The sequence below is a fragment of the Cupressus sempervirens genome, chromosome 10 (genome assembly GCF_028749045.1).
Source record: "Cupressus sempervirens isolate cs-2001-9-10 chromosome 10, ASM2874904v1, whole genome shotgun sequence".
Classification (NCBI taxonomy): Eukaryota; Viridiplantae; Streptophyta; class Pinopsida; order Cupressales; family Cupressaceae; genus Cupressus; species Cupressus sempervirens.
This window is the reverse complement of record NC_143127.1, coordinates 824,934,579-824,947,141: the sequence shown is the minus strand read 5'-3', so window position 1 is coordinate 824,947,141 and position 12,563 is coordinate 824,934,579. Positions and strand designations below refer to the sequence as shown.

Genomic DNA, 12,563 nt, shown 5'->3' with positions numbered 1-12,563 from the left:
GCCAATTCTGCACGATTTGCATTCTTGGATCTCCTCCAACTAGGAACCCATTATCACTGGGTATGTCTAGATTTACGGGTAAAAGTAGAAATTTGCGTCACCCTTTTATTGAGGAAAAGGCTACAAAAGGCTAATTGTTCATCTTCAATGACATTAAATTAGTAGTGTTATTTTGAATTTGATAATGAAGTAAACTAATGAAATGTGTAAAATCGATGAAGTTTAGAATTATAATTTTTAATATTTTTTTGTAATAAGAATTGATATATTTTCCTAATTTTTAAAGACAATTTTTACTTGCTAAAAAATGCTAAAAATTAGGGCTCTAGTTCCCACCACAAAACTATATGGAAATAAGCTTATTTCCTTCTGTTCTTAGATTATGTTATATAGATAACATATATATCTAGAAGAATCAAAAATAAAAATTGGCTTTAGAACTATACTTTATCTCTTACAATGATTCAAATTTCAACTCACCTGAAATCAATAGTTTTCCTCTCCCACCACATTTTTCAAAACAAATCTATTCTAACCAAAAGAAAAATTATACATTCTTGAAAAGGACTCTCTCCTCTAGAACATCATGTGATTTTTGAGTTTTTAATATTTGATTTAAAAAAAATTCCTTTCTCAAAATTGACATCTTTTCAAGTGTTAAAATACGTACTTGTAGAAAATTTGAATTATAATATACTATATCTAATTAAAACACTATAAACTCTATATGAGAATATTATTGATTTTGAGCACTATAAAATGGTATTTATGTGTTATTAAAGAAATTTATAAAAAATGGTAAGAGTTATTGAAACGTTAGTTTTCTAAAATAATTTTAGTTTTTTTAGTAATTAGATACAAATTAGTATAAATCATGCATTTAATAGACATTTCCAATTTGAAAACTATGAGACCATATATAACATAGCTAGAATGAATTTATCTAGATCACGTGTTTGAATAAGATTGATTTTTAGATAGAAATTCTCAAATTTAGTCGGTTTGATAAGTCATCCTAAAAGGTGACACGACTTTTTAATTTTACCCTTACCCCATGACAAGGGATTTCATTATTGTCATCTTTGAAACCGTTCATGACATAAACGAGGTTTTGTGTGAGCTGGTTTGGAACTAGGAGGAGAAATTTGTTTTAATGCTCAAGCCCCGACACCTTGATTTTTGTCCTACTTCTAAAGTTTTTAACTGTATTCCTTTGTGGGTAAGGCTAAAAATCTTCAGTTGCATCTTTGGTTATATCTATGCCTTGTTGTTATTGGAATTTCCTTAGGAAATTTTATAATGGTGCATGGAGGATCTTCTAACCTCCTTCCCTCCTCCTTTGTACACATTTTGGTAGAGATGGACATCTCTAATCAGCTTCCCATATAAGTATCAATTAATTCTTCAAAATGGTGCGATTGTAGTCTCCTGATTATGAAGGAATCCCATTTAGATGTAGAAATTTTTTTCAAGTTGGTCATGTATGACTGCTAAGTGTGCCAAAGATGGAGTCAACAAACCAACCTCTTGGTGGAAGGATGCTTCTCAAAATGATTACACAATTTAGAAAAACATTGAGAGAAAAAAGAGTTTTTCTTAGGTTGTTGTTGATCAGGTAGAGCTAGTAATGACATGCCATCCTTAGCAACATGGAAACAAGATGCAAGAGAGGAATGATTTTATTATAGATGTGCATGGAGTAGTGTCTCCCTATAGAAATGGGGCAATTACTCCTAAAGCAAAGGAAAAGTACCAGTTCTGAATATCCCAAGAAAAAGTTTTACCCGAGGACGGATGCACATTAGTCAGATCATGTAGTGAGGATGTTAATCCAACAAAAGACAAATCCATAGAAAAGTTGTGTGATGGGGAGATACCTCATGCAGGAACATCTCAAGGCTGACTAAATTTGATTGCCAGGGTCGAAGATGGATGGCAGATAATGGAAGGGAAGAAAAATAGAAAACATGTTGAGTCCTTTGATATCGTCCTTAGGTCTCATTCTAAGGGTAGTAAAAATGTTTGACTTTTCGGGTGTTTGGTTTGAAACTAGTGTATTTTTGCATTTTGGGATGGTAGTACCCTTCCTTGTTACCACCCTTGGAATATTAGATCATGTCTTATCGCAATTGTTTTTCATTAGAATAAAAATATATTATCAGTAAGTAAAAAAGTAAACTCCATTAGAGAACACAAAATAAATATTTAATATATTAATATTATATGAATAAAGCATGTTTTAATTGTGTTGATTGTTAAAATATTCAAAATATAATGACGAATATAAAATTATTTTATTTACTTAAACTTTAGTCTCAAACAATTGTATTCATTAGATACAATTTTAAATCTTAGACAATAATTTTTTGTCATTAAATAACGACATTTAGTTTTTAAGGACATAATTTATACTATCTATAATTTTTTAAAACTATTTATTATAAAAATATTATATTAATTTTTAAATAATAAATAAAAATATAATTTCTAAATTAAAATATATTTTACCAATATACAAATATTTTGGATGAATAACTTATTTTTAAAATAATTTTGTAAATATTGAAATTAAATATTTATTTATTTAAATACATTGAAAATTAAATTTAAAAATTCGATAAATAACCTAAAAAATAAAATTTATTTGAATAATGATTTGCTTATTTATAAATTTACAATCGTAATCGCAATGAGTAAGACAATTTGGAAAAATTCTTATTTGTCATTGGTTAAAAAGAAATTCCAATTTTTTTAATTGAAAAGTGTAAAAAAATTCCGACGAAAATCCAAACTGACCAATGACATAAACAAAAAATATACTATGAAATTGATATAAAAAATTAAAATGGCACAGACTATAGAATAACTATTAAATATTTCTACAGGCACGGTTTACAATGCACGGTTAATTGTCTTAAGCGAGACAAAATATTAGTCCTCGCCTATATAGGCGGGGACTAATAAAGCTTAAATAGAAATGGTGTTTCAGTAGCTTGCTCTATAATTTGACAGGCGTAGCATTACTACTTCAAGTCAATCACGTTCTTTCTGTCTCCTTCCTGCCTTTGCCTGACTACTAATTTGTACCTAGCAATGAGATTGTCAGAAGTTTGGTTGGAAGTTTGGTAAATATTTGGACTGACGTGTGTATTGATGGCTATGAGTCATTTTCATCAACTACATTTAGCATCCACTTGAAAGGTTCTCTTTCGCAATGACAAGTTAATCTATAATATAATTTATAGATTTATTTATACCAATTATATCTACCAAATACTTAAAGGTTCTTGTTGCCAAATAAAATTCAATTTTTTAAAATTAATTATAAATATGACTTATAAAGTCATTTCTTTTATTTGTATTTTTTTCAACCACTAAACAAGTTCTCCTTTAATAATAATAAATTAATCCTATATAATTAAAATATAGATTTAATATACATTAGAATTACATGTCAGAGGCAACACTAAAAATGTTTCTGATCTTTTTTTATTTTTTAAAGGGTAAATTTTGTTGAATCATTTTTAATAGAACAATGAGACTTGGGTGCACATATTCATTTATGTATCTTGTTACTTTATTAATGAGCCTCTATTTGAATTTTTTTTGTGAGCTCGTATCTATATTCAGTATTATATTGACACTGAGCATTTGATTACATGTTTAGAGTAGAGAGATCCTAATATCTTGTTAATCATACTATATATCAGTGATTTATATTTTGGAGAAAGTTCTCACCATAATTTTTTCTAGTTTGGATTTCCCATGTATAAAAGTCTTAGTGTTCATGTATTATTACTTCAATTCATTATTTACATAGTAAGTTGTCCACTTCATAGAATTGATGGTTAATTTTCTAAGTAAGGGTTTCTTTTTATGCTAATTCATCTCCTCCCTCTTCATCCCCATCAACATTTAGTGTGTGTTCAATATATACACACATTACTTAGTGTTTTAAAAGACTATAACTTAATTAAACATATTTGTGAATAATTTTTTTTTAAAAAAATAGATAAGGTTGAGTTATATTCCAATGGATTCTTTAAACTACATAATGAAATATGGACAAATTTTTAAATACAATACGTTTTTTTTCAATAGGCTACATACCCTTATTAACCATTAACAATGCAAGAGTAATGTTAATTTCAAGTTTGCAGATAGAAATAAGTCTTATAGTTGGAGCTATAAGAAATGTTCAAAATATTGTGTATGCACACTAGAAATGTTTTTAGATTAGCACCAACATATGTTAGTATTTCATTTGAAGATCACAATCAACAAATTCTTCCAATCACAAATATATGAAGGAGTTAAATGATTAATTATTAAGAGTAGATTAGTATTAATTGTACATGAAGCAAAAGGTTTGACATTGCCAAAAGCTACTATTGATCTAGCACACATGAAAGGAGAAGGATTGACATTAATTAAAATATTTCATTCAAAATCTTTGAATCAATTAATAATAATATCACCTTTCACATTTGTTTGTCATAGAAAGATTAAAAAGACAAACAAATGCAAAAAGAAAAGTTAAAGATTTGAAACACAATGCCTTGGGAATTAGTTAATATAATATTTATTTCATAATATATTTCATTCATTTTTAAATTATATTTAAATTTTTTGTTGATTATTCTTAAAAATAAATCTTTCACTTTATTTATATTTATGAATGTTCAATATAAAATAGGTTATATAAAGATATCATAACATTCTTTACACAAATTTTTCAAATATAAGTATGTTAAATAGCTATCTATAAATAGAACACTGATTTACATCTTCATTAGATTGTATCAATAAATTATGATTTTGCCCTAATTTTAAAGATTTCTAAATGAGATGAATATTAAATTTTGCCATTGACCATCTGTGACTCCAAAAATCTTATCGAATTTATTAGATCTCAGAGCAGTGGTCTATAGAGAGTGACATTTCATGGCGTGGTTCGGAATTGCTTGACACCAGACGAACGATATGGAACTTGAGATAGCAGACACGTAAGCTTATCTCATATATGAAAGATTTATATTGGAAATTAACAAATATATTTAATTATTTCTCGTACTCAACATACACCTCTCCATCATATAATACTTGACGATATTAACTTGGTAACATAACGACAATGCTTAGTCTAAAAGCATGTTTGATTATACCATTATCTATCCACTTTATAACAATAAATCATTTCAGTATCCAAATCCATACCTTTCGATTCTAATAAATGAATTATTTGATGCTCCACTCTTAGATATATTTCATTTCTGTTATGATGATTCCCACAATTAATACCCATCAAATAATAACCGGATATTTTTAAATTGTCGGTCAATTTCTCAAAGAAATATATTTTAGATCTGATTTGATGTCAATAGTGGTTATATAATTATTTAACTATTTTGATAATAAATTGATTATTTCATAATCTAAATTCTTATGGTCTATGTTCTATATAAATAGACTTCAGTTTTATAAAAGCTTAATTGTGTTATTTTTGAGTCAAATTTATTGACTTATATGTCAAGAATGTGGTTCATATTTTTATCTAACTAGTGTATGCAATTAGTAAGTTTGTAATCTATGTGACTTTTTTCATTTTTTCCGATCAATTTTACAATTTTAATAAATTTCTACATTTTTAAAGGTGTTCAAATAGTATTAACACTGCCAATAAATTTTTTAATTTATTACAGAAATAGTTATATTATAAAAAATATTATATTCTGATGTCTAAGAGATATAAGACCTGAAAAACTAAAGGCAAAAACTTTGTTACTTTAGTTGGTATTTTATTTATGACTTAAAAATCAGAAATATTTCTTTTTAACTTTAAGCTATTATTTATTTATCAGACCAAATACCATGTATAACACCAAAAACGAATACAAAATATTTTGTGATGTGAATATCAGGATTTAACTGTGTGATTTTGAGTCAAACTCGATGACCCATGTTTCATGAGTAGTGATTCAACATGAATCCATCTCTCATGAGAATAAATGGAACACTTAGAACTCATTGGATCTAGGTGATGCTCACAGGGGTGAAGCACCGGGACTTCCCGGGAGGTCACCCATCCCAGTACTACTCCAGCCTGAGCGCGCTTAACTACGGAGTTTCCTCCACAGTTAAACCCAAAGCTTGCAACCCCATTTGCAAAACCTTCACCAAGTGTTGTGCCTTATGAACCATTCATTAGAAAGCCCCTTAAGCTCATCAATTGATAAGTAGGAGATGATTTCCACAGCTAGTCAAATTGTGATGTGAATATCAGGATTTAACTGTGTGATTTTGAGTCAAACTCGATGACCCATGTTTCATGAGTAGTGATTCAACATGAATCCATCTCTCATGAGAATAAATGGAACACTTAGAACTCATTGGATCTAGGTGATGCTCACAGGGGTGAAGCACCGGGACTTCCCGGGAGGTCACCCATCCCAGTACTACTCCAGCCTGAGCGCGCTTAACTACGGAGTTTCCTCCACAGTTAAACCCAAAGCTTGCAACCCCATTTGCAAAACCTTCACCAAGTGTTGTGCCTTATGAACCATTCATTAGAAAGCCCCTTAAGCTCATCAATTGATAAGTAGAAATCCTGATATTCACATCACAATTTGACTAGCTGTGGAAATCATCTCCTACTTATCAATTGATGAGCTTAAGGGGCTTTCTAATGAATGGTTCATAAGGCACAACACTTGGTGAAGGTTTTGCAAATGGGGTTGCAAGCTTTGGGTTTAACTGTGGAGGAAACTCCGTAGTTAAGCGCGCTCAGGCTGGAGTAGTACTGGGATGGGTGACCTCCCGGGAAGTCCCGGTGCTTCACCCCTGTGAGCATCACCTAGATCCAATGAGTTCTAAGTGTTCCATTTATTCTCATGAGAGATGGATTCATGTTGAATCACTACTCATGAAACATGGGTCATCGAGTTTGACTCAAAATCACACAGTTAAATCCTGATATTCACATCACAATTTGACTAGCTGTGGAAATCATCTCCTACTTATCAATTGATGAGCTTAAGGGGCTTTCTAATGAATGGTTCATAAGGCACAACACTTGGTGAAGGTTTTGCAAATGGGGTTGCAAGCTTTGGGTTTAACTGTGGAGGAAACTCCGTAGTTAAGCGCGCTCAGGCTGGAGTAGTACTGGGATGGGTGACCTCCCGGGAAGTCCCGGTGCTTCACCCCTGTGAGCATCACCTAGATCCAATGAGTTCTAAGTGTTCCATTTATTCTCATGAGAGATGGATTCATGTTGAATCACTACTCATGAAACATGGGTCATCGAGTTTGACTCAAAATCACACAGTTAAATCCTGATATTCACATCACAATTTGACTAGCTGTGGAAATCATCTCCTACTTATCAATTGATGAGCTTAAGGGGCTTTCTAATGAATGGTTCATAAGGCACAACACTTGGTGAAGGTTTTGCAAATGGGGTTGCAAGCTTTGGGTTTAACTGTGGAGGAAACTCCGTAGTTAAGCGCGCTCAGGCTGGAGTAGTACTGGGATGGGTGACCTCCCGGGAAGTCCCGGTGCTTCACCCCTGTGAGCATCACCTAGATCCAATGAGTTCTAAGTGTTCCATTTATTCTCATGAGAGATGGATTCATGTTGAATCACTACTCATGAAACATGGGTCATCGAGTTTGACTCAAAATCACACAGTTAAATCCTGATATTCACATCACAATTTGACTAGCTGTGGAAATCATCTCCTACTTATCAATTGATGAGCTTAAGGGGCTTTCTAATGAATGGTTCATAAGGCACAACACTTGGTGAAGGTTTTGCAAATGGGGTTGCAAGCTTTGGGTTTAACTGTGGAGGAAACTCCGTAGTTAAGCGCGCTCAGGCTGGAGTAGTACTGGGATGGGTGACCTCCCGGGAAGTCCCGGTGCTTCACCCCTGTGAGCATCACCTAGATCCAATGAGTTCTAAGTGTTCCATTTATTCTCATGAGAGATGGATTCATGTTGAATCACTACTCATGAAACATGGGTCATCGAGTTTGACTCAAAATCACACAGTTAAATCCTGATATTCACATCACAATTTGACTAGCTGTGGAAATCATCTCCTACTTACAAAATATTTTGTTTATATTAATAATATAATATAAGTTTAAATTAAGATTTGAAGTACTGAACTAATAATAACAAAAATAATATACACTATCTATTTGTCATTCTCTCAAATTACAACCGTTCTACCTCCTCAAAGTACAAATACATTGTCTTACCAAAAAACGGATGCCTCCGACAGAGATCATTCATGGATGTGAATTCTATTCTTGATAAGCCCACATCCCATGGCTGCATTGGGCAACCTTCCCACCTTCTCTATCCCCTCTGTGAACACTACTCCCATCCCCATGAAAAAATGAGCCTCCACATGGCAGTGGAAAGCCCATACTCCTGGATTATCCGCCTTAAATCGAATGGCCGTCCATCCATACGGAAACACTGCCACTGTATTCCGCAGCGGCGGATTTACCGTGTTGTAATTCGGAGGATCCTTTGCCGGGTCGAAAACGCCATCTCCATATCCAAGAATCCAGAAATCGTGGCCGTGCAGATGCCACGGATGGATTTCCGAATTGTTGGCAGTCAGAGTGTTCGCATTCTGAAGTATCACATCCACAACGGAATTGTATTTGAAGACGTAAACGCCGTTCCCTTCGACGGCGTCGGGATTTGAAGGAGGAATGGTGACGTTGTAGTCACGAGGACTGTAGACGTCCGGAGGTGGCGTGGTGTCATAGGCGCCCTTTATTTTGTATTTCATGGCGGCCAAGTACGGAGTCGGTGGAGTGACCAGTGAAATGTTGTTGATCGCCCACTTTGTGTATCCGTTGATCTTCTTCTGCGTGTTGAGAAGGATGAGCAGCCTGTTGGACTGTAGCGGGGGAAGCTCTTCGTGTCCTTTCAGAGCCACAAACTTCTCAGCCAGAGCTTTGCTGTAGCCGTAGTCGTTCCACGGTGGACTCGTGGGAGATGGCGCAGTGGGGAGTTGAGATGATGGATTGGGAAGATAATTGAGAATGGCCAGTCCAGTGGGCGTCTTGGGGAGCCTGCCTCTAACGTTCACACCCACCCAATAGTTCTGAGAAGAGTCTTGGTCTGCCCTAATCAGAACGGAATATGATTCGCCAGAGTATATGTCGAGGTTGTCTACTTCCACCGGCTCTACGTAGTGCCCGTCAGCCTCCACAACAGTCATCTTGTGTCCCTGTGCAGAACTAACCGTTAGAAATATTAAAATTGGTTTCTCACTAGCGGACGTATTGACTAACAAGTAGTGTTCATTACTTGCTTAGGAAGAGTACTCTAGAGAAGAAGTTGATAGACCTGGATTACAAAGTTGAGGGCGGAAAGTGACGTCACGCTTGCAATACGGAGGCGGTACGTATTCCCAGGTTGCACTGGCAGGACGTGAGGTGAGCATTGCTGGTTTGTAGCGTTACAGGATTTATTGGTGGCTGAGCAATCGTATTGTCCACGTCCCTCTATAAGCAGTGACTGATATGCGAAAATAAACAATGTCATATCTAAACGATCATTTAAATATTCGTACTCTTTATATAGTGCATGTTACTAATTAAAGGGGGTGTCGAGAACTATGATGAATGCAATGGACTACCTGAGGTTCCCCAACCCATACAAAGGGATTGGAAGAGAGGCCCACCGCTAGTTCGTAAATGCTCTTGTGCCACCAGTCGTCTAAAATGATACTGAGCTCGCCATCGTAGGCGAATGGCTCTTTGCCCGCCGCGTCCACTATGAGCGACCCATAAAACCCCGCCGAGCGCTGTAGCCCATAATGACCGTGATAGAAGTACGTCCCCCGCTGCATTCCACGTACTCATAATCAATATTGATGTTTATTGAAAATATGAACCTCAAATTTAATGTTTATGATTCAAACTTACTCTGTCCAAGACAAACTTGTAGACGTAGGTTTCGCCTGAATAGATTGCGCACTGCGATATCGAAGCCGTCCCGTCGTTCCATGGAGTGCCGATCTGCTATGCAAAACGCCAAGTAAAATAACACTTACATATAAACTGGGCACAAAATGGGAAAAAGAAAAATTAAGATAATTTACCTGGCGAACGCCATGCCAGTGAATAACAACGTTTTCAGTGGGCATCAAGTTTTCCAACTGGACAACAATGGTGTCTCCTTCTTTAGCTCTGATGGTTGGCCCCGGGTATTCTCCATTTATAGAAATGATGTTCGTCTGCACGCAATCAGGAGCCCATGTCTTGTAATTTACCTTCCATTTGTGAAAATGCACCTTCGCTTCAACAGCAAAAGAGACGAGTGCGAACAACAAAAACAATGTACAGAAAACACTTTGTTCATAAACAAGAGAAGCTCTGCCGGCCATTGCAAACGGTCTAGATGAGCAGATATATCAAAATCTATGAAAGATTGATAGAACTATACAGTTTCAACAGTACACACCATGTAGTCCCATTTTATAATGTCGTTTAATCAGCGGTAGGAATCCCATTTGCGAACCACATTCCATTCTCCAGCTTTGGCTTTTCGTCATCCTCTACAGTCAACTGTGGTTCGATCATCTCCATACAACTATATTGATGTTTAAGTGCGAAATCTAATGACTCGGCAGGCATGGCATGAATAGTTCAGATCACTCACCGTCTGTCCCCTTCCTGCTTTTATTGCCTGTAGAAATGAGATTGTCATTTGTTTGGTGGGATGTTGGCATTTGTCTAGACGACACCTATATTGACAACTTTTTCTTTAAACGCGTAATGCAGTTGGTTAAGATGTTTTTGTGTGGTAGGTAGTTGATGTTGTTGGTTCTCTTTGAGTTTGATTATGATTTTAGTTTTTATACTTAGATTTTATTAGATTAAATTTTAAAGAGATATTACAAATTTATTTAATTAATTTTTTACAAAATTATTTAATGTATTTTACAAATATCTTTGGTTAATGTGATTTAATCACATAGTTAATGTTTTACTAAGTATGATATGGAATAATTTCTATACTTAATTTTTTTTCTTATCATTGAAAATTCACTTTGACTTTATAGTTCTTAATGCAATAACTACTTTACATGTAGTGTGCTACATCATTGAAGTTGTCAAATAATCTATTTCCATTCACATAGATCTACTGAGATTAATTTTTTTTAGTACAATAGAACTTCTCATTCTCTTAAGCCATTTTTATAATCATGCAATTGGATACAATAAGGTCTTATCAAACAAGAACTAGAGTACATCCCAAAACTCCCTTGATCCAAAGGGGAAGCAAAAGAATGATTTAGAAAATTTACATATTGAGCACATCCTACTACTTAATATATTCAATCACTTGTCTCCCACTATTGTTCAACCTATAGAAATAATTGTATGCATTCTTTTATGCTTGAAAATATCAGCCTACATTTTGGAGTGTCAAAGAACTAATAATTTAAAGAAAATTAATATAATAATATACATTTATCAAAATAACTAAAAAAAAAAATACAAAACATATATTTAAAATCCGTAACACAAAAGAATAACAAACATACCAAATGATAATACTAGATTGTAAGGTTGTGTATTTACTATTAAAATAACATAATTAACAAATTTAGAGTAACACATCATAAATTTCAGATCCCATTTTTGTGGCATGTAATTAAATTAATTAATACTAATAGCGAGGTGGTGGGGGGCGGGGGGGGAGGTTGGGTGGCAGGGATTTGAAGTTCAAATTGTTTGGAGGGAAAAGGTCTTGGAGGAAATATATAAGGGCCATACTTGGGAAGCTTAATGAGCACATATATGATTTCAGATTTATTCTTCTTATTTGTCAAAGCTTTCAAGTTAAAGATTAGTCACTATTTTGATGGTGTAAAGGCCACCCTTGTCTATTGACAATAACCAATTTCCTAAAGTCTCTATTTGGAGACCAACTTGTGATCTAAATTATGTTGGAAACCAATGGTTGAAAAAATAACAAAAAATGAATTATCAATTTATGATTGGAAGACCACTCAATATAGTTACTAGGTGCCAATAAATATCAACATTGGAACCAAAATTATGGAATGGTTGACTAAGTAGATTACAATGACATAATTGATCAAATCTATTGAAGCTACATAGTCATAACAAGCTCTAGACTATAGTGGATTGGAGTATTTAATGATTTGATTATTGACCCAACTTCCTTTAAGAAGATGGAAACCTTAAACATCATTGCTAGAAATTGAATTATCAAGTCACAAAAATAGTATTGATCCTTACATCACACCTAAAGTAATTTAGAAAAAATATTACCAAAGAATCTAGGTAAACATCACATCAATAGTTATCCCAATATTGGATATCTTGATATCAGACACCTACATAGTGTTGCATATAGCCAAAGGACTACTAGGCTTAGGAATGTAATAGGATACAAGATGATCTAAAATTTATTGTATATTTTTCATTAATATTAATTACATAAATAAGGGAGAAACATATCAATTCAATTGCTATAGAAAAACTACCAAAACTGAAATATATGAAC

The 12,563-nt window shown here is 33.8% G+C and overlaps 1 protein-coding gene across 1 annotated transcript; it reads right to left on the bottom strand.

Annotated features, from left to right (window-relative positions):
* Window positions 1-8,286: 8,286 nt before the first annotated feature.
* On the bottom strand, window positions 8,287-10,410 carry LOC149536489 (L-ascorbate oxidase-like). Its single transcript, XM_089803886.1, has 5 exons — window positions 10,126-10,410; window positions 9,950-10,042; window positions 9,661-9,867; window positions 9,369-9,539; window positions 8,287-9,249 (listed from the first exon to the last, which is right to left on the bottom strand). The coding sequence occupies exons 1-5, from the start codon at window positions 10,408-10,410 to the stop codon at window positions 8,287-8,289; spliced, it is 1,719 nt and encodes a 572-aa protein (XP_089660012.1).
* Between the last annotated feature and the right edge of the window lie 2,153 nt (window positions 10,411-12,563).